The sequence below is a fragment of the Pleurodeles waltl genome, chromosome 5 (assembly GCF_031143425.1).
Source record: "Pleurodeles waltl isolate 20211129_DDA chromosome 5, aPleWal1.hap1.20221129, whole genome shotgun sequence".
NCBI lineage: Eukaryota > Metazoa > Chordata > Amphibia > Caudata > Salamandridae > Pleurodeles > Pleurodeles waltl.
The window spans coordinates 850,414,483-850,436,306 of NC_090444.1; the positions used below are offsets into that span (position 1 = coordinate 850,414,483).

At 43.5% G+C, this 21,824-nt stretch overlaps 1 protein-coding gene across 13 annotated transcripts in view; it reads right to left on the reverse strand.

The window, feature by feature from the left end:
- Positions 1–21,138, reverse strand: part of AFDN (afadin, adherens junction formation factor) — a 1,710,163-nt gene extending 1,689,025 nt beyond the window's left edge. For 5 of the 13 annotated variants that reach the window (XM_069234923.1, XM_069234919.1, XM_069234930.1 and 2 more), the window contains exon 1: positions 20,642–21,120. In XM_069234923.1, the coding sequence (XP_069091024.1) occupies positions 20,642–20,743 (102 nt within the window). In that variant the 5' untranslated portion in view covers positions 20,744–21,120. Of the gene's footprint in view, positions 1–20,641 lie in introns of all 13 variants that reach the window. The other 8 variants (XM_069234922.1, XM_069234924.1, XM_069234918.1 and 5 more) reach the window with 3 other exon arrangements.
- Between the last annotated feature and the right edge of the window lie 686 nt (positions 21,139–21,824).

The following is a 21,824-nucleotide window of genomic DNA, read 5'->3' on the forward strand; positions in this document are numbered from 1 at the left end:
GGAATGCAAATCACGAACGGACCCCAGACCTATGGGAGCTTGTAGAGGATCGCTGGGACTGTAAGTAAACAGTCAGGGTGTCCAAGATACCCCACCCCAAGACCCTGAAATGTAGGAGTAAAGTACACCTACTACCCCAAAAGAGCACAATAGTTGTGATAGGGGGATTCTGCAAGAACAACAAAACACCAGCAGTGCACTGAAAACGGATTCCTGGACCTGAAGACCTGCAAAGCAAGGGGACCAAGTCCAATAGTCGCGAAAGTGTTTAGGGGGGGCAGGAGCCCAGGAAACCAACGGATGAAGGTGCAAGAAAGCTGCCTCCAGATGGAAGAAGCTTGGAATTCTGCCACTCAGAGCAGTCCAGTGTGCCCCCAACACCTCTATTTCCAAGATGGCAGAGGTCTGGGACACACTGGAGGAGACCTGGGCACCTCCCCTGGGAGGTACTGGTCAGGGGAGTGGTCATTCCCCTTTCCTTTGTCCAGTTTCGTGCCAGAGCAGGGCTGAGGGATCCCTGAACCGGTGTAGACTGGCTTATGCAGAGATGGGCACCATCTGTGCCCATCAAAGCATTTCCAGAGGCTGGGGGAGGCTACTCCTCCCCAGCCCTTCACACCATTTCCAAAGGGAGAGGGTGTAACACCCTCTCTCAGAGGAAATCCTTTGTTCTGCCTTCCTGGGCCAGGGCTGCCTGGACCCCAGGAGGGCAGAAACCTGTCTGAGGGGTTGGCAGCAGCAGCAGCTGCAGTGGAAACCCTGGAAAGGCAGTTTGGCAGTACCCGGGTTCTGTGCTAGAGACCCGGGGGATCATGGAATTGTCACCCCAATACCAGAATGGTATTGGGGTGACAATTCCATGATCTTAGACATGTTAGATGGCCATGTTCGGAGTTACCATTGTGACGCTATACATAGGTAGTGACCTATGTATAGTGCACACGTGCGTCCGCACTCACAAAGTCCGGGGAATTTGCCCTGAACGATGTGGGGGCACCTTGGTTAGTGCCAAGGTGCCCACACACTAAGTAACTTGGCACCCAACCTTCATGAAGTGAGGGTTAGACATGTAGGTGACTTATAAGTTACTTATGTGCAGTGAAAAATGGCTGTGAAATAACGTGGACGTTATTTCACTCAGGCTGCAGTGGCAGGCCTGTGCAAGAATTGCCTGAGCTCCCTATGGGTGGCAAAATAAATGCTGCAGCCCATAGGGATCTCCTGGAACCCCAATACCCTGGGTACCTAAGTACCATATACAAGGGAATTATATGGGTGTACCAGTGTGCCAATAAGAATTGGTAAATTTAGAAAGCAGAGAGAGCATAAACACTGAGGTTCTGGTTAGCAGAGCCTCAGTGATACAGTTAGGCACCACACAGGGAACACATACAGTGCACATACTATGAGCACTGGGGTCCTGCCTGGCAGGATCCCAGTGACACAAGGGCTAAAACAACATACATACAGTGAAATATGGGGGTAACATGCCAGGCAAGATGGTACTTTCCTACACCTGTGAAAACACTAATTTTGTATCAAGCCTCCTAGCCGTTGTCAAGTTTTAATAGTGCAACGATTAAAGGATAAGCGGCAGAAGGATGCCCACTTTGTGCATGCAAGTTAAGTACACAGTTAGCATGTGTTCTCAATCATAAGTTTGCTGTTAGCTTTAAACTTAAGGAAACGGCAAGAAGGCATGCGGGGACACAGAGTTTTTAGCATATTTAAGAAGTGCAGGGTGAAGGCATGCAATTGGAGGTTACAGGGGTGTCTTGCTGTTTGACCAACAACCATTGTATTTAAAATTTGAAGGGCTATGACAGAGGCATACTGTTAAAGTGTGTTTGTGCCAAGTCATGTGCTCTTAAACTGTGTTTGTGCCTATTTTCAGGGGGTTTATATCAGTGCTTGAAATGGAAAAATTAAAGTGCCGGTACTCTGTGCCAGAGTACCTGCTTGTTCCTGAGAAGTGCCGGTACTCTCCAATTAAAAGTATTACGTTTTTCTTGAGATGTGCCGGTACACTCCCTCTCAAAATAAAAAAGTGCTGGTACTCAGTACCGGACAGTACCGGCCCATTTAAAGCACTGGTTTATATCAATGTAAAGTACTCTAACGGCATCCTGCCAGGGTCAGAGTTCTGGGATGCGCCAAATACAAAGTGCAATTGTGCCTATTGGCAAAAGTCCCTTTGCTCTGTTTAAATTGCTCCAAAATGCCTCCAATTCGCAAAAAAAGGACCTGGTGGCTGGATCCCCACCTCCTCAATAGGCCTTTACTGCTTTGTTATGTTCTTTGACCAGAACACTTTTTTTCAACGAATGGGAGGAATTTTACCTTCACGTAATTCAGTCTTAGGTCAGCAGGATTGAAATACGCTACAGTGGCTTTTCACCATGATCTTATCCATCTGATGCTTAATTTCTTGCATAGGATTTTCCAGCGATCCTCCAAAGTGGCTTTAGAGAGGTACAGCATGTGAATGATGCCTCAGAGGCTTCTGTGCTGAGTCTGCAAAGACCATGGCTTGCCATTCTTCTCCAAGGAGGGTAATGGTTTAAGGCAGTAGTACCCCCAGTCTGTATTTTAAAAAGTGCTCCTTCAAGTGGTTACTGTGGGGTGTCACTTGATAGCCTTCAGGGGACACTTTCGTGTAGTTGCTAAGTGTTAGCCACCTGTGGCTCAGCCTTGCCAGAGATTATCTTCCATAAGAGGAGAAAGAGCTTTTGTGTTTAGTTTTGTTATTCTTTATTTTTTTTATTTATTTATTTTCAAACTCACGCTGAGGGCCCAGGCAGATAAAAGACAATGGGTGATGAGGCCTTGATGTAAGAAGGCTCTCATGGGTGAGCAGTCCCTTCCCTCAATCTCCAGCCAGAGGTGATGGCTTAGAGAACCCTCCCTTGCCATTTTGAGGCCTTGACAGCAGTTCACGAAGGCTGCCTGCCAGCACAGAGTTTGTTTAACTAGGCCGCTCTCTAGCCTAAATTGTGCAGGGGACGTACACCCCGGCAGAATGAAAACAGCCCTGTAGATTTTCAACACTGCGTTATCCAACACCTTCCTATCCCATTCCCTCAAAGCCTCGCTCCCACAGGCCAGCGTGGAGAGGGCTGTAGCTTGGGCTACTTGCTATACTGATGTGAAGGAAAAGCCATTCATATTCCTTTGCAATGCCCATAGGTCGACCACCAGCGCTGTGCCTTCCCTCTTAACTTCTTCACTTCTTCAATTTGCGCTGCAAACTGGCCACAGGAATTGAACAGCACTCCAAGGTACGTGTATATGTTAACCGATTCCACTTTTTCGCTTGCCGGGAACCAATTATAATTATTCAGTCTCTTTCCTCCAAGTGTTAGGGTTCGAGTCTTTTCATGTTGAGGGAGCGTAGCTTATAAAAACTATATTAACATGAAATGTTTATGAACTAATGTGTTATAATGCTGCATAGAAACTGTATTACTAGGTTCTGCTAAAATGTGCGTTGAAATGTGACCACGGTGAGTGCTCGCCAATGTATACGGGGACTAATGAAAATGACTAATGTGATATTAAAGAATGGCTTTATACTAATTATTAATGAAAATGCTATTAAAGTTATGCTAAATAAATCTTGTAGGCCAGTGGTTCCCAACCTGTGGGCCAGGGACCCCTGGGGGTCCGAGAAGCCTCCTCAGGGGGTCCGCGACTGCTTAGAAAATGTAATATTATTAGGTTCCAACTATCAGTAATGACTCAGTGGGGGTCCCCGGATTCCAATAATGATTCAGTGGGGGTCCCTGGGCTCCAGTATTGATAAAATGGGGGTCCAAAGAAGTCAAACGGTTGGGAACTACTGTTGTAGGCCTTAAGTTAGCATGAGCCGAAGCTTAGCTGCCTGGCTCTCATATTAGATGTGTTTTTCTAAACATGCAGTGTGCTGACTCGCAAAAGGACATGACCTCTTGTTTTCTTCAAACTAGAAGCTGAATCTAACTATAGTGGATACGTTCTCATGAACTTCACATTGCTTGTAGAAATGTTTTAGCCAAAATGCAACAGTGTAGATTAATATAAAGTACAAGGTCGTTTAAACCTGTGAATACAATGGAGCTACTGACCAAAAGATGTGCAAAGAATTACAGAAGGATGAAATCATACCGGACGTGCTACCTCTGAAGACGTCAATCATATGGACCAAAAAAACGCTTGTGAACTGTTGTGGGGTGACAAATTTGATGAGCTAATTAAACGTTAATTGGGTAGAGATAGTGGGGTGCAACCCCTTAGCCAATTAGATTTTAGGGGAATGTACTAAGAAAAGGGGATAAAAACCCATGACACAGGGAGCCATTTAGAGTTGTTAGCGAATGCTATTGATTTTATCCAGAAACTCTGTCACTCTGTTTGGTGATTTATATGGTTTTAATTAAACCATCCTTTCTTAGATTGCCCATTTTACACTTTGCCTCCTTATGAGGGAAGTGGCCCTTATGCTCCAGAGCTGAGTTTTGACTGATGGCGAATCAACTGATGTCCTGAAGACGAAGAATGAACCGGAGTGCTGACCCAAACCTTGGAGGGTAACTATGACAGTGAAATTGTGATTTGTCTGTTTGCTTTTCCTTTCTAGGTACCAACTGCTTACTTTTGACAGAGACCATAGCTAGATGTTTTCCAAATTGGTGTTCTAAATTGTTTTGCATGAAGCCCAACATGCCAATGCTAATCAGTGGTTAGGACAGATGTTCACTAAACTGACGCAAGTAGACAAACTACTGAATCTATGCTTTGTTGAACCGACGCGCTTGTGACACTCTGCTAAAGTTGATCTATGTTCACGCCGTGTTATGTTCTGATGTTTATGATTCTTGACTTAATGAAATCTTATCACAGTTACCATATTGTGACTATGCTTTTTTGTTTCTTGGTTTTGACATTAACACACTTGCTCTAAGAATTGCAATTAATAGGGAATAAAACTCATAAAATTCTACTAAACTGGTGTGGTTATTCATGACTGCCAGGTCATGGTGGTGTCTCGAGTTGATTGATGTCTATGACTAAAGTGAAATGCATAGTTGTAATAAATATTGATGACATTATTGACGTATTGATTGACATATTGACTGACATATTGATTAGCTATCTCTCAACTGGGTCAAAAGATTAATTGGCCTAAAACGAGTCCTGATGTGTAAAAAATTATCATAAAGGGACACGTTAACAGTTCTGGTAGCAGAGTGACTGTTAGGCCCTTTGGAGCCCTAGGACGGAGAATTATTGTTTAGATTGTTTTTCTGAGATAATGCAAATTGGACGTATGATGTGTTTCTAAATTCCCCATGACTTTCCCAGGATCAGGGAGCCTGCCGAAGTGTGTTGGGAATGTTCTCGGCGTTTTAGCATATGTGGTGTAGAATTTGCGCTAGCTCAGCTTATGCATATTGCAGGTGTGTTGTGAAGATTATGTGTGTTTAGGCCAGGTAATGCTGTTTTAGTAGGAGTGGGCGTACTCCACAGTATGAGAGTAGGGAAGTCTTCATATGAGTGTGGCGCTTTGTGCTAAAAAATTATCCACGTGGTTGCTTGGAAATGTACGGACCCGTCGTGGTCTAAGACTCCGGAGTATATTTGACAAGTGTAGGAGACACTTGGGTTTATGTTGTAATTTGTGCGGTTTAATTAGGTCAATCGGGCGTGGTTGACAAGTCGAGTTGGAGTCTAAATGTGTGAGTGAAAGCTTCGATGGAGATTTGGCAAGTTCTAAAGTGCACTAGGACAAACCATTGACAAGTCGAGAGTAGGATTTGCTGGTTGAATTCTGCTTGCGTATGCGGGAACTGAGAAGGAGAGAGTAGCGTCCGAGGCTTCAAGTGAAATCTCTGTAAAGTTCTGAAGCGGTTGTGAACCCTTCCTGTAGTAAACCGGCAAATTTGAGTTGCTGTTGTTTTTAAAAGGTGCTCGCAGTCATTTTTCATTAGTTTGGTGTGAATCCAGTAAGGGGCGGACAAGCCGCAAGACTTTGTCAGCTGCAGTGTGTGAGTGTGCCGTCAGCAGTGCAGTGCTGGGATAGGTCAGTTACCGAGAGGGGTTGCGCACGGATTGGCCGTCCGTGAGAGGCAATAGGTTGAGAAAGGTGGGTGAAAAGTGTCCTGGGAATGAAAGTCACTTCCTGATCAAATACAAACAAAAGAATAGACGCAAAATGAATTTTATCAATGCTTTTAGGAGCGCTCTGAAAGGAGATGTATACATTATGGCGAGTGAAGGGGGGCCTACACCGCCCGAGGGTACTCCAGCTTATATAGTAATGGAGGAAAAGGGAGCCGCGCCTTGCTTATGGATGAAACAGTGGCGCAAACTAACAGAAAAGGAGGGATGTTTCGTGTTTCCGGAACGCAGAACGTTCAGTACAAGAATTTTAGAGAATTTGAGGTGGATGTTAAGTGTACAAAAGCCACCTCCGAGGCCAGCTCAGTACGAGGCATTAGCAGTCTGGGATTTAATGGCTATTAAACAAAGACAGCAGAAATTCGAGAGAAGAATGAGGAGGGCAGAAAAAACCTTAGCCGAGGCTAGATGGGACAATGAAAGCAAAATGTGGAGACAGGGATTGTTGATGGACTCAAATTGTTCCCAGCAATAGCACAAGAAGATGAGACACAGGGAAAGAAAGACACCTATAAGACAGATAAGAGCCCTAATAAGCCTAAAGAGACTAAGAGGTACTGGATAGAAGAAGATGACTCAGACGATGAAGAGTTTAACCAGTTGTTGAATGATCGCCCACCACCGTATGCAGTAGACGACAATGCCCCGAGCACTAGTGCGGTCCTGGGAACCAGAGGTAGGATAAGGGAGTTACAGATACAGTACAGACTGGTGATACGGGTTTGATACAGAATGTTGTCAGTGTACCCACAGCACCAGACATACCGATACAGTTGCAACCTCCACCGCAGATACACTGAATCTATCCAGACGTCCCAGTACTAGAGACTACTACGAATCTAATAGTGCCGCCTGATCCGATATATACAAAATCGGGGTTAGTGCAGATTGAGCCAACTTCGCAATTGCTGCCTCAGCAACAGCTGATTCCAAGTTATAGTCCAGCGGCAGGATCCCCATTCGTACCTACACCAGCTATTGGGAGCCAAGCTTTGGGAGTTACTGTTCCACGGAGTTTGGGATCAGGGAAGACACCAGCTGCCATATCATAACCAATTACTGTTGGCCCACCTGTACCGCTGTATGCGCAGGGTCAACCTGACACATGTGATCAAGGGGTGGGGACCCAGGAGATAATGAGAGAAGGATTCACAGGAACCCCTCGATCACTATCGCCAAGATCGCAAACAGCCGAACATCTCAGATCTCTGTTAAGCCTTAGCCCAGTTGGGGCTCCTTTAGAGGCAATGAGACAAGTACGGTCAAGTGTGTTAGCTCCACAGACAATGAGTATGGAGACATCACAGACACCATTAATGCAGGCAGGAAATATCTTGTTGCATTGCTTTTCCGTGCAGCAACTAAATGAGTGGCTGGGAAATAACAAAACTTTGCAACCTGCTACAGTGAACGCAGAGAGATCAGAGAGAGATGATTACCTAAACTTTGTAAGACTGGGTGTGGAAGCTGCTGAATTAGTAGAAGGGACAATGGGGGTAAACAGATTAGAGTCATACACAGAAGCAGAATTGAGGTATCTGTACCCTAAAATCACTAAAGAAGTAGGTAAGGTGCATCAGAGGTTGGCGAACCTGGCAGACAAATACAATATTGATATTGAGAATACTGAAACATTTGAAAAGAAGCTACAGATTAGACTTTGACTCTAAGGACTTTGAGCACATGAGGTCTGCCAGAATGAAAGCGCATCTTAAAGAAATACTGCAAAGTGCGCAAATCTGGGGAGCTTTAGAGAAATGGGAAGGCAGATGGGCAAAGAAAAGAAATAAGGAGAAAAGCGACAGTCCGGAATCAAGTCAAGCTAAAGCTTTACCAGATGCAGGATCAGTAAAAATGCTACCAATGAGAGAAACAGCTGGAGGTGCCCTAATCCACATACCGTGGACTAGGGGAGACATTCTGTCATTTACAAATGATTATCCCAGGTTGAGGGAGAAACCGATAGAGTGGTATCAGCAGACAGGCAGGTTTGTGAAGCTAGCAAAGTGTCTCTGGGAGGATTTGAATACCTTGTTTGAGATCATTGTTCCACCTGATTTATGGACTGAGTGCAAAAGAGGTGTGGACTGACCGACGCAGGAACTGGCAAGGGATAAGGTGACTGGAGCACCATCTGAGGAGGTGATGAAGTACTATCATAAAGTGATAGAGTTTTTGAAGCAGAAAGTGTCACCGAAAGTGACTGATTGGCAGATAATCGACCGGACCTCACAGGAGGTTAAAGAGTCAATTCATGCTTACTATAAGAGGTTGTTGAAAGCATTCAAGCATTACAGTGACACTGAGACTATTGAGCTGAAAGACATGAACCATCTTGTATTCAGATTTGTTGAAGGGCTGAGACCAGAGGTTAGCCAGATAATTAAGAATCATCTGATCTGTTGGCAAGCGAAGCCAAATGATGAGGTGTTGCAGTATGCGAAGCACTGTAGTGACGAGATTGAGCTGAAGCAGAGAAAGTTAAAGGAGAAAGTGATGGTGATGCAGATTAAGGCAGCGCAGGCAGGTATGCAAGGGAATGGAATCCAGCAGATGGTACAACAGCAACCGCAAGGGAATGGCGTGTTTCAGGCGCAACCGAGAGGTCGAGGTTTTGTGAATCGCGGTCCAGATTTGAATGGGGCATTGGAAGCGTGAATGCCCAAATATGGTGTCGTTCATCAGAGCACTGATGTTGGTACATTTCAAAATACGAGGGGTCAAAAAAATCGAGAGTTCAAAACCAGAACTTCCAGAATAACATGGTTGAGATGCAGGGGTTACAGCCCATGGCAGCAAATACAAATGCTGCGTGCCCAACCAGCACAAATGCAGCAAGTACAACAGCAGGGTCCCATGGTACCTAGACAGCAAATACAATTACCATTAGCTCCAATGGGACAGCAACAGGCGATGCTTCCTCAGCAGGTCACAGGTCAAGTGATGAGCCAAAATAACACAGTACAACAATTCCCATTGCGTGGTGAACTTGGAATGAATGATGAATGGTCGGAAGACAGTTCAGACAGTGAGGAGTGCAGGCTTGCAGCGTCCCTAGAAGTAGATTAGAGAGGACCCTATGTAGAGGGAAAGGTGATGGGTCACAAGGTTTCATTTTTGGTTGACACAGGAGCTACACGCTCTACAGTCAGAAGTGCAGAGGTTCCGAAATTGCCACTATCAGGGCGTACCATAAGAGTGGTAGGAGTAGCAAACCAGTACCTGACAAATCCGATTACTGACCCAGTTCAAGTTGAGATTGGCAACTTCCAGGGACTGCATAAGTTTGTAGTCTGTGATTCGAGTCCTGTATCCCTACTGGGAAGAGACTTACTGTGCAAGACGAAATGTCCGATTACCTGTTCTAATGAAGGAATTGAAGTGCAAACCAACAGCGATGATGAGGGAGATGATGGGCAGTTTCTGTGACAGAGAAAGTGTGGTACCTGACAGGAAAGGAAGTGGAGCTGATAAAAGGAGTAGAACCGGTTAAAGTACAAGTGAAGCCAAATGCAGTGTTTCCCCAGGTGCCGCAGTACCACATGGCACAAGCTGTCGTTATTCAGGTTTCACAGATAATTGCGGACTTTGTAAAGCAAGGAGTCCTGACAGAGGTATTGAGCAGCCCATGTAATTCACAAATAATGGGTCTGAAAAAGCCTTGTGGGAAGTTTCGAACTATTCAAGATTTGAGAAAAGTAAACGAGATTGTGGTAAAGTGTTGCCCCATAGTACCGAATGCAGCAGTAATTGTGTTTCACGTTCCGTGTGATGCAGAGTGGTTCACAGTTGTAGACCTGTCAAAAGCATTCTTTTCGGTACCTCTTCATGAGGACAGCCAATTTCTCTTCAGTTTCAAATTCCTGGACAAGGTGTACGGTTGGTGCAGAATTCCTCAAGGGTTTTCGGAGTCACCTTCCATTTTCAATCAGATACTGAAGAAGGAGTTGGAGTCGCTATAATTGCCTTTCAGTTCGACTCTAGTGCAGTGAATTGATGACTTGCTGATTGCGTCCAGAACAAAAGACAATTGTAGGTATGACACAATTGCCTTACTGAACCATTTGGGAAAGAACGGACATAAATTGTCCCGAAGAAACTGCAGTACTGTCAGAAAGAGGTGAAATACTTACGCCACTTGATTGAGAAAGGGTCTAGGAGAATATCAAAGGAGAGGGTGACGGCCATACTGCGGATGAACCCCCCGACAACAAAGAGAGATGTCAGAATGTTTTTGGGAATGGTGGGTTACTGTCGTCAGTGGATTCCCAACTTTTCGATCATCTCTAAACCATTGATAAAATTGACAGGCAAGGAAACTAAGGATGAACCGTATACTATAATTTTGTCTGAGTCATTCATGGAATTGAGTGAGTGCATGTGTAGGGCACCAGCCTTAGGTATGCCTGATTATACGAAGCCTTTTCTACTGTTTTGTCATGAACGTGATGCTTGTTCTCTGTCTGCCTTAACACAGGTCCATGGAGGTGCAAACTGCCCTGTAGCATATTTTTCAGCTACTCTGGACCCACTCGCAGCTGCCTTACCGGGTTGTTTGCGCGCAGTTGGTCAGAGCCTCACACAGCGTGAAGGCATAGTGATGGGACATCCCCTAACAGTAATGGTTCTGCATTCAGTTGAAATTCTGTTGACCCAAACTAAAACTCAGCACATGACAAATGCCCGACTTACCCGATATGAGACAATTATTTTGGGGTCACCTAATGTCTCCTTGAAACGATGCACTGTATTGAACCAGGCAACTCTACTTCCTGTTGAAAACACTGAAATTAACAATAGGGAGGAAGTGGAGCACGACTTTCTTGAGGTAACAGAACTATGTCCCAAACACAGACCTGACATTAAAGATACGCAGCTAAAAGAAAATGACTGCATTATGTTTGTTGATGGATCCTGTTTGAGAGACTCAGTCGGAATACTGAGAGCTGGATATGCTGTGTGTACAATCACTGGTATTACAGAAGCTTCCTGGCTCGAAAGAGTATATTCCACACAAGTGGCTGAATTAATTGCCCTTACTAAGGCATGCCACGCAGCTGAAAATCTGAAAGTTACTATCTATACTGACAGCAGATACGGATTTGGAATTGTACATGATTTTGGCCAATTGTGGTCACAGAGGGGGTTCATGACCTCTTCTGGTTCACCAGTGAAAAATGGCGAACAGATTAAGGATTTGTTGCATGCGATTCAGTTACCTCTTGAAATTGCCGTGGTGAAATGCAATGCTCATGTTAAGTCACAAGACTTTGTGTCAATGGGAAACGGTTATGCAGATCAAGTCGCAAGGTTTTGCGCATTGAACTGTATATCGTTCAAGGATCAGTGGGAATTGTTATCACAAACGGAAAATGAAACGTGCTTAAAAACTTTGCATTAAGAGTTGTTGACACATTAGATGAGCTAAAAATCACTGCAGGGTCGTGCTAGCTGAGAAGAAAAACCCTCCTGGCAGAGAATGCAATGTGTACTAAGAGCCAACGACTTGTGGGTCTCAGAGGAGGGAAAGTTGGTTTTGCCAAACAGTCTTTTGTCACAATTTGCAAGGTTGTATCATGGACAAGCACATCTTGGGAGAGACCCAATGATCAGATTGTTCAAAATTGATTGGTTTAATCCAAAATTCAGACAAGCCGCAGAGGTTACCTGTCACAGGTGCATCATCTGTCAAAAGATGAATGCAGGAAAGGGAACTGTGGTGACTGAGCCACATAGGGAGAGCTGGAGGTCCGTTTAGCAAGATGTAGATGGATTTCATTGAAATGCCCGTGTGTGGAGGCTTGAGGTACGTGTTGGTGATTGAATGTGTTTTCGGTCACTGGATTGAAGCTTATCCTACACGTAGGAATGACAGCCTCACAGTAGCAAAGCTGTTGCTTATAGAATTAATACCAAGGTTCGGTTTTCCGGTCTCTTTGGAATCAGATAGGGGCAGACACTTCGACAATGAGGTGATAAAGCTCTTGTGTGCTGCATTAGACATTGAGCAGAAGCTGCATTGTAGCTACTGCCCGAAGCATCAGGACTAGTGGAACAGATGAATGGTACCTTGAAGTCGAGAATGGGAAAAATGTGTGCAGCTACCAATATGAAGTGGCCAGATGCATTGCCCTTAGTGTTGATGTCAATGAGAAACACACCTGACAAGAAGACAGGACTATCTCCCCATGAGATAATCATGGGCAGAACTATGAGGTTGCCCGCAGTACCTGCAAATGCTCTTGTGAATATCACGGATGATATGGTGTTGGACTACTACAAGGGTTTGGCTGATGTGGTCCGCTCTTTTTCCCACCAGGTGGAGGCCAATACATTACCACCAAATCAGTGATCCAGGTCACACTCTACAAGCCGGTGACTGGGTGGTTGTCAAGAAGCATGTAAGTAAGTTGTGTTCGGAGCCGCGCTGGAAGGGGCCATATCAAGTAATACTGACAACAACTACTGCTGTGAAGTGTGCAGGAGTCCCAAACTGGATACATGCCAGTCACACAAAGAAGGTAACATGTCCAAATGATGAGGAACTTGAAGTGCCCGAAACAACAGCTCCAGAAAGGGAAGTCTCAGGGCCGGAGAGTATTCAAAGGGAAATTGAGACTGTAGGAGAGCCCACTGAGGACAGCCTAGTCCTTCAAACAGTAAATGAGTTAGAGAGAGGTGACAGTGAGCCTATCTCAGTAGAGGCAGCAGGAGAACCGCAACAAGGAGAGGTTCTCCCAGAAGTTGACGGATACGGGTTAGAGCTTGAACCCGTTACAGACCCAGAAGACAAGGGGGAGAGAGCAGAATGAGAGCAAAACACAGAGATACCTCCTGAGCCAATTGCAGGTCTGTCAAGAGAAAACACCATAGTACAAGAGGAGGGTGCTGCTCAGCATCCTGAAAGGCCAAGCAGGAAGAAAACGCATAAAGGTGATAATTGGCAAGAGAAACAAGCTGCAAGGGAAAAGGTTGTTCCTTCTGAAACAATAGAGGAAGAAATTGATACAACCAGAAGGGATGATCTTAGTGAAGGAGAGTTGTGAAGCGAACGCACACTGAAAAGAAAGAGTCGCAAACAGAAGGTATGCAGGTCCTGAATGGGCATATGCAACAACATCTGAATGGGGAGAGGAGGAAAGAGGAGAGGAAAGGAAAGAAAAAAAAAGAAAAAAAAAAAGAAAAGAGAAAGAAAAAAAAGAAAAAAAAAAAAGAAAAAAAAAGAAAAAAAAAAGAAAGAAAAAAAAAAGAAAAAAGAAAAAAAAAAAAGAGAAAAGAAAAAAGAAAGAAAAGGAGAAGGAGAAGGAGAAAGAGAAGGAGAAAGAAAAGGAGAAAGAAAAGGAGAAAGAAGAAGGAGAAAGAAAAGGAGAAAGAAGAAGGAGAAGGAGAAAGAAGAAGGAGAAGGAGAAGAAGGCTTTTAATCGTCCTCAAGTTGATTGTTCATTTTGAGTTATTCTGCTATCTGATTCTTTACAGATCATGGCTTACACTAGAGGTAGTAGCAAGAAGGGTAAAGTGTGTGGTTAGTTAAGTGTTATATTGGGTATTGTGTGTGCAATAATAATTGTAGGTTTGATTGTGGGAATGCCGTGGTTGGATAAGAAAGTGACTAACAATGCTTCAAAACCTGAGACTGCTACACTAACACCATGGGAGAAGTTCGAACAGGATACTAAATATTTGCATGAAGGAACTAATTCAAATGGGGAACTCTCTACTAATGTCTTCTATCGCTTGCTGAATGAGTATGTTGATACTATGGATGCGAGGAATTGTTGTGTGCACAAAGATTCCTTCATCAGTACAAGAAGGGGTCACCTACCATAGTCTCCATTAACATACGGGATAAGTTGTAGTTTGCTACTAACAAGATTCTATGACCAAGAACGTGCAATATTTTTATTCAAATCTGGATGTAGTGTTTTCTTTTGTGCCTGTGGTTGAGTTTTTGAATAAGTTAGCTAAAGAGCATAGTATAAAATTAGTTAGAGGTTTCTTTGAGCAGACGTTGACATTTGGCACAGCTTATGCACACCGCAACAATCTGACCTGCTTATTAACACCTGTAGAGAAAAGCTTCTTAGATCACACTGATGATAGACGCAAAGCAATGAAAGAAAGATTAGAAAAAGGGCTAGAGAAACTCACATTTGAAAATGATTATGCTTACACAGCAATAAAGACGCAGGGCAAATTAGCCATAGATGCATTTCATATAGGTAGGGTTTGTATATATAGGCCGAAATCTGATCATTTGTGGGAACGAGTGAATGCAGGCATGTGTTTTTGTTTCAGAGTAAATGGACATTCATGTTAATGGACAGGATCCAGCGATCCCTGGGATCTATTATATATGTGGAGTTACTGCTTATTACCGTCTTCCTAAGGGATGGTATGGGACATGTTATTTGGGGATAGTCTTCCCAAAGATTTACCAGATTGATGACTTAAAGCAAATACCTAAAATGTCTGAATTACAACATGCTAGACAAAAGAGAGACAGCGACTGCTGTCGTTGGTGACATATTTGGAGCCATAATTCCTTCAGTAGGGGTTATCTTAAACTCCATAGATTCGGAAGTTGTCTACTATTGTGGATAACATGCTGACAAATTTTACAGGGGCCATACTCCGGATGGATACTGAACTTGCTGCGGAAAGAGCTATGACTCTTCAAAAATCGGCTTGCTTTAGACATTCTTTTAGCAAAGAGCGGCGGAGTCTGTAAGATGCTTAACGAGCGCCATTGTTGCTCATTTATTCCAGATAATAGCAAAAAGATTAGAGGTATTCTTACTAACCTAACAAGAGATAGTGCAGATTTAAAAGATTTGAAGGAACCTGGAGCTTGGGAGAAAGTTGGAAAAGGAATTGCCAGAGTAGGGACCTGGTTTAGCAATATTTGGAACGGGGTGCTTGCAAAAATATTAGGAGGTCTATTAATTGTCATGGTTTGTTTATTGGGTTTATGGGGAGCATGTAAAATTAATGAAAGAATTAGAAGAAATTGGACCAGAAGAAATAAAAGAAACAAAGAAAATGAAAGCGAGAAAATGTTTAATGAAATTTGGGAGAGTTCACACGAAAGTCAAGATGTTGAAATGCGCAAGGTGAAAAATTAAAAGTGAAAGGTTGAAAGGGAAAGGTTTATGTGATGACGAACGTCATCAGAGGAGGGACTGAGAGAGCGTAGCTTATAAAAACTATATTAACATGAAATGTTTATGAACTGTGTGATAATGCTGCATAGAAACTATTACTAGCTTTTGCTAAAACGTGCGTTGAAATGTGACCACGGTGAGTGCCCGCCAATGTATACGGGGACTAATGAAAATGACTAATGTGATATTAAAGAATGGCTTTATACTAATTATTAATGAAAATGCTATTAAAGTTATGCTAAATACATCTTGTAGGCCTTAAGTTAGCATGAGCCAAAGCTTAGCTGCCTGGCTCTCATGTTAAATTTGTTTTTCTAAACGTGCAGTGTGCTGACTCGCAAAAGGACATGACCTCTTGTTTTCTTCAAACTAGAAGCTGAATCTAACTATAGTGGATACATTCTCATGAAATTCATATTGCTTGGAGAAATGTTTTAGCCAAAATGCAACACTGTAGATTAATAAAAAGTACAAGGTTGTTTAAACCGGTGAAGACAATGGAGCTACTGACCAAAAGATGTGCAAAGAATTACAGAAGGATGAAATCATACCGGACGTGCTACCTCTGAAGACGTCAATCATGTGGACCAATAAAACGCTTGTGAACTGTTGTGGGGTGACAAATTTGATGAGCTAATTCAAAGTTAATTGGGTAGAGATAGTGGGGTGCAACCCCTTAGCCAATTAGATTTTAGGGGAATGTACAAAGAAAAGGGGATAAAAACCCAAGACACGGGGAGCCATTTAGAGGTGTTAGGGAATGTTATTGATTTTATCCAGAAACTCTGTGACTCTGTTTGGTGACTTGTATGGTTTTAATTAAACCATCCTTTCTTAGATTGCCCATTTTACACTTTGCCTCCTTATGAGAGAAGTGGCCCTTATGCCCCAGAGCTGAGTTTTGACTGATGGCGAATCAACTGATGTCCTGAAGACGAACACTGAACCTGAGTGCTGACCCAAACGTTGGAGGGTAACTATGACAATGAAATTGTGATTTGTCTGTTTGCTTTTCCTTTCTAGGTACCAACTGCTTACTTTTGACAGAGACCATAGCTAGATGTTTTCCAAATTGGTGTTCTAAATTGTTTTGCATGAAGCCCAACATGCCAGTGCTAATAAGTGGTTAGGACAGATGTTCACTAAACTGACGCAAACAGACAACTGAATCTATGCTTTGTTGAACCGACGCGCTTGTGACACACTGCTAAAGTTGATCTATGTTCACGCCGTGTTATGTTCTGATGTTTATGATTCTTGCCTTAATGAAATCTTATCACAGTTACCATATTGTGACTATGCTATTTTGTTTCTTGGTTTTGACATTAACACACTTGCTCTAAGAATTGTAATTAATAGGGAATAAAACTCATAAAATTCTACTAAACTGGTGTGGTTATTCATGACTGCCAGGTCATGGTGGTGTCTCGAGTTGATTGATGTCTATGACTAAAGTGAAGTGCATTGTTGTAATAAATATTGAAGACATGATTGACGTATTGATTGACATATTGATTAGCTATCTTGTCCTAAGGTGTCTCTCAACTGGGTCAAAAGATTAATTGGCCTAAAACGAGTCCTGATGTGTGATAAATTGTCATAAAGGGACGCGTTAACAATGTTAATGTTCAAAACTACTACTCTTGAATATTGCACGGTTGCATCCAGGAGTCGTTGCAGTCCCATCTTTGTTCTGCTGGCTAATACTACATCATCAGCAGGTGCTCCACAGAGAAGAATCAACAGTGACGATGTTGTTCTACTGCTGTGAAATGATGGGAGCGTCAATGGAAGGGGGGCATTGCCACCCACCCTTGTACTTCACGTGCACGCATGTAGTCAGCTGTTTTAGGGTATGTGGCCCATAGGTAATATACATTACCATCATGCCAAAATAAAAAGACCGAGAAGCTAAAAAAGAAAAGTATGTTTCTATAGATTGAGTTTAAAATGATCACCGGCCTCATATGCAAGACAAGTAGCACAGGACTAACGTCGACGACAGAGGTGCCACTGTCCCACCTTTACATAAAACTTGAAACTGCTGACAGTGACAATCCAAAACTGAACAGCAGAGACAAAACTAAATTGCTATGTCAAAAACAATGCACGCCTGAGAGAGGAGGCACACTTAATCTACTGGATGCAGCCCTTGGATACTCACTGTCAAATATTTCAAAAGGGCGGGACTGCACATGCCTCTTTCACAGCCAAACGACCTTTGACCAGTTGAGTCAAACGACGCTTTTAGTAAATCTTGTGGAGGGCGGTAGAACTGAAACTAACTTAAATGACTACTAGTGAAAAATTGCTCTCTGTCTACAATAAACAGTCTAGCTTTGATTAAAAAGACATGAGGTGCTGCGGATACTCTAATTTGCTGTAATCTGTTTCAAATTTGCATCACCATGAAGGGGTAGACGATTGGGAGATCGAGTCTCAGATTTAAAAAGTAAACTGTGCTTTCTGCTTTAACTTTATACCTCGAAAGTTAAACTCCTCGATTTAGAAAGATTCCTGGGGTATCAGGTGGCACATTCAGGAAGTTAAACTATATCTCAATGTTTCTCCTCAAGTCCCAAATCTCGGGGGCTGGGGTTTAATAGCGGGGCAAAAGCTATTTGTGTTACTTATATTTCCCCCGAGTAAACCGAGCCTTATTTATTGTCGTCAGACAGTGTTCCTGAAGAAAGTGTATAGACACACTAAATCTAGTCAAATAAACTGTATATTTTTCCACAAGATTTACATTTTGGGGACACTATAGACAATATTGTGTTGATTTAGGTCGACAACATTATGATTAAAGGAAAATTGTAAACTCGCTAGTAATTCTCAAGGCGAGGCAAACTAAATGTCCTAAACTGAAAAATATGTTTGTTTGTTTTTATTATTTTTAACGGGGCGCATCGAACAACGAAGGACAACTTCAGTGTCACAGCGAAAGAACTGAGACCGCACTATGTGATACAGGTTAAAAAAAGCCCATGCGAGTTTGGGGCTGCCAAACACTTAATAATTACTGGTTCCATTGTGATCGTGAATCGCGGAATATATCTAGAAAAGCAATTAATTTGGGCCTCACTCTGTTCAAGAAGAGGCGATAGGACGTTGGTGCTCAAAGTGACTCAACTATCTCTACTACTATTGGAGTAATCAAGAGCAAATTATGAGTCGTTCTTGCTTTTTTATGTAGCATACGAAACACCGTACGGTTTATCTGACATATGACGCCTGGTCGTATAGCACACCACAATAGTTTTTCACGCTGCCCTAATTTTGGCATGCAATTCCAGCACACCAAATACAAATATAACATCAGAATAAGTATTTTTAATGTTCTTCCAAATAATGATGATGAACTTAACTTGCACAAATGTGCAGTAAAAAAAGGGGCAATGCTGACCCTGGAATTGTAATGGTGTGCGCTTCCACTGCCTTATGATTCATCAACACATGCTTAAAACTAAATACCGATTTTAGGGCTGACCTGAAATTACCTCCGAATACACTGCCTTTATAACATTCCAAAGCCAACGCAGTATCTACGTTAACAGAGAAGTGTGAAAATGGCTAAGAAAATCAGAACAGAAAGATCATGTATGCTCCTCAAAGATCCATGGAGAGTGTGAAACTATGGGCGTGACCCACCCACAAAGGTTTTTTTTCACGCCCCTAACTAGTTCGGGTTTACTTCAAGTAATGAACAAACTGTAACTTAACCTCTTTTTTCTATTAAAGAATATACCACGCAAGATTTAATGTGATGGGAATTGAAAGGTTGTTCGTAGAAAATGTAAACATTCTTCCACTGTTTTGACAAGCCATAGCCAAGTTAGTATTCCATCAAGTACGGCATGCGCCTGTGATGTGATGTGATTACAAATCCAGATATTTCTAAAAGGGCACGTTTTTTTAGAGCAATCCTTTGACTAGGGTCAGGTCGCAGTGCAGGTTTCTGAGAGGCGGGCACAAGGGTAGTCTCCACCCCCTACCAGGGCGTGTTGTTACACTGAGGCCGAGGGATCCGGCCCACCTTCTCCGGGAGCCTGAAAGCGAGAGGCCGTAAAACTCAGTGCTGCTTCGGCCCCAACCAAGGCGGCACCGGTGAAACTCACGGGCTATCACATTAGGCCTTACTCTGACAGCACCCACGGGTATAAATGGTGGCAGGGGTATCATTAATCCACGACTAGTGACCCAAGAATCAACGAAGCATCCACAAAGAGCCCGCAACAAATACAGCTAAAGCTTACAGGGATACAAAAGGGGCTTTACGGAATATGCATTGGACGCCACCACCAGTGATACCTAAATGCATTTTCGTGGGTTGCGCAAGGGGAAAAAAAATTAAACAAGACCACAGACATCGGAGAGATACCTAGCATACACACTAGAAGATGCGCCCCCAATTCAATAGGTGGCCGCTTCCACAGCTTCTAAGATAGACGCAGCATTCCACAGCAGACACTTACCCATCTAAACTCCACAATCGAAGGGTGTATAAAGAAACTCAAGGAGTACAAAAACACACACAAATGCACCACGTCATCCGTAAATGTATGAGTAAAGTTTCAAGTGCAAAGGGACACGGGTTTCAGCGAGCAGGGAGGGGCGATACCTAAATTGGGGGCGAAGGGAATAAACCAGATCTGGCAAAATTAGGTGAGCCGTCAAAGGGATGCCTCGGAATAAAACGGACAGCTTGTGGCGTAGCAGTCAACGGGATTCTAAGGTGCGAGTTAAAGATCTGTTAGAAGGCAAATGGGTGCACATGGGTAAAAGGGCAACAATGCTACCTCGGATAAAGGGGTTCAAATGGTCCCTTGGCTGTGTGGTGTAAAGGGCCTACTAGTTTGAGGGCGAAAAAATACTGCATGCTGGCGGGAGTGAAGAGGCTCTTTTGGGTAGGGCTGCGGTATCATTGGATTTGATCTCTTTGGGTAATGAATCCTATTAGGTGCGGGTTAGTTGATCCTATTTGAGCAGAGAACTATCCAAAGTGGTAGCAGCAGATTTCCTAGGGATGGGGAATATGGTGCATTTACGTAAGAAGGGTATTTCTTCAGTGTGTGGGAATAGGAGAGAACAAGCGTTAAATTAGGCACTTGGGTGTAGTCAATGTTGCGTTTTAATTATACAGTGTCGGGTGTCCAGTGAATTCATCGGTAAAGATTGCAGTGGATCGCTAAAGTACAGTTGATTTTTGGGTGCAGTGGATCCCTGTAAAGCACTCGATTGTCATGTGCAGTGTCTGTTTTGAATTTCATTGAGCAGCTAGTCCCGGGCGCAGCTAACCTTTGGAAATGAGGCACGAGACTCACCTCAGTAGGCTGGCTGATTTCGAACAGGTCCAACCGGTTGTTATTCCAGTGGTTGATGATCTCGGCCAGTTTCCTGCGCTCTTCCTCACGACTTCCCGACATGCTGCTGCGGCTCTACCCGAGAGACCGCCACGAAAATCCAGGTTCTGAAACCGACGGGAGGAGGAGCTCAAGCAGTCCTCACTCCGGTTTCCTCCACTGTCGGGCTGTTTATGCCAAAACGCTCAGTTTTATCCCGAGCTCCAGTTCACAACTAGCTATCTTCGTCACGTTTTTTTCCTTGTCACTCCACTCTCACACCCTCTCTTGGCTTCTCCACAATATCTTTGCAGCCTCTCGCGCGCTCTTATCTGTACCCTGCGCTCTTGCAACGGGGCTGCTCTAGGTCAGCGAGCGGCGTGCACGCGCTTCGTCTCCTCCCTGACACACATACACACACGGAGCCGGCTACGCACTCTAGTCCGCACACAACAGCGTCTGTGGGAACATGGATAGACATAGAGATGAGACAAATAACCAGTGGCGAGAATAGGAACGTTGGAAAGGAATAGTGGTAGCCATCATGGAAAGGCAAAACAATTATCTCTGCAGGCCCACTAACAAACGGAATCACTTGTTAGGACGGGAGACCTTGGAATCTTGATGCGTCTAAAACCATTGTCACTGTTTGGTTTTAAGAAATGTTTCAATACACATATTTGAACATAAACCTGGCCAACAAACTACAACTTTTCATAGCCACAGCCTACAGATAAACATTGTTATTCATTCTTACCCAGTGTTGGGAACGACGAAGGAGCAGGCGGATTCCACAAGTTAAGCGGGCAAAACTGGGGAGGAGTTATGACGGACGAGTCATGACACCCAACATAGGGCCAGATGTATCAAAGGGTTTTTCCCATTCTGTGTCTATGGGAAAACGCTTTAGTACATATGGCCCATAGTGATTGCCGGTCAGAAAATACTGAATCTTTTGACCCTGATTGAAGACACCTTAGGACGAGATAGCTAATCAACATGTCAGTCAATAACGTCATCAATATTTACCAGAATGAGACAATTCACTTTAGTCAAAGACATTTAATAAAACTCGGAAACCACCATGACCTTGCAGTCACGAATAACCACACCAGTTTAGTAAGAATTTAGTGATATTAATTCCCTATTTGTTACAATACTACTA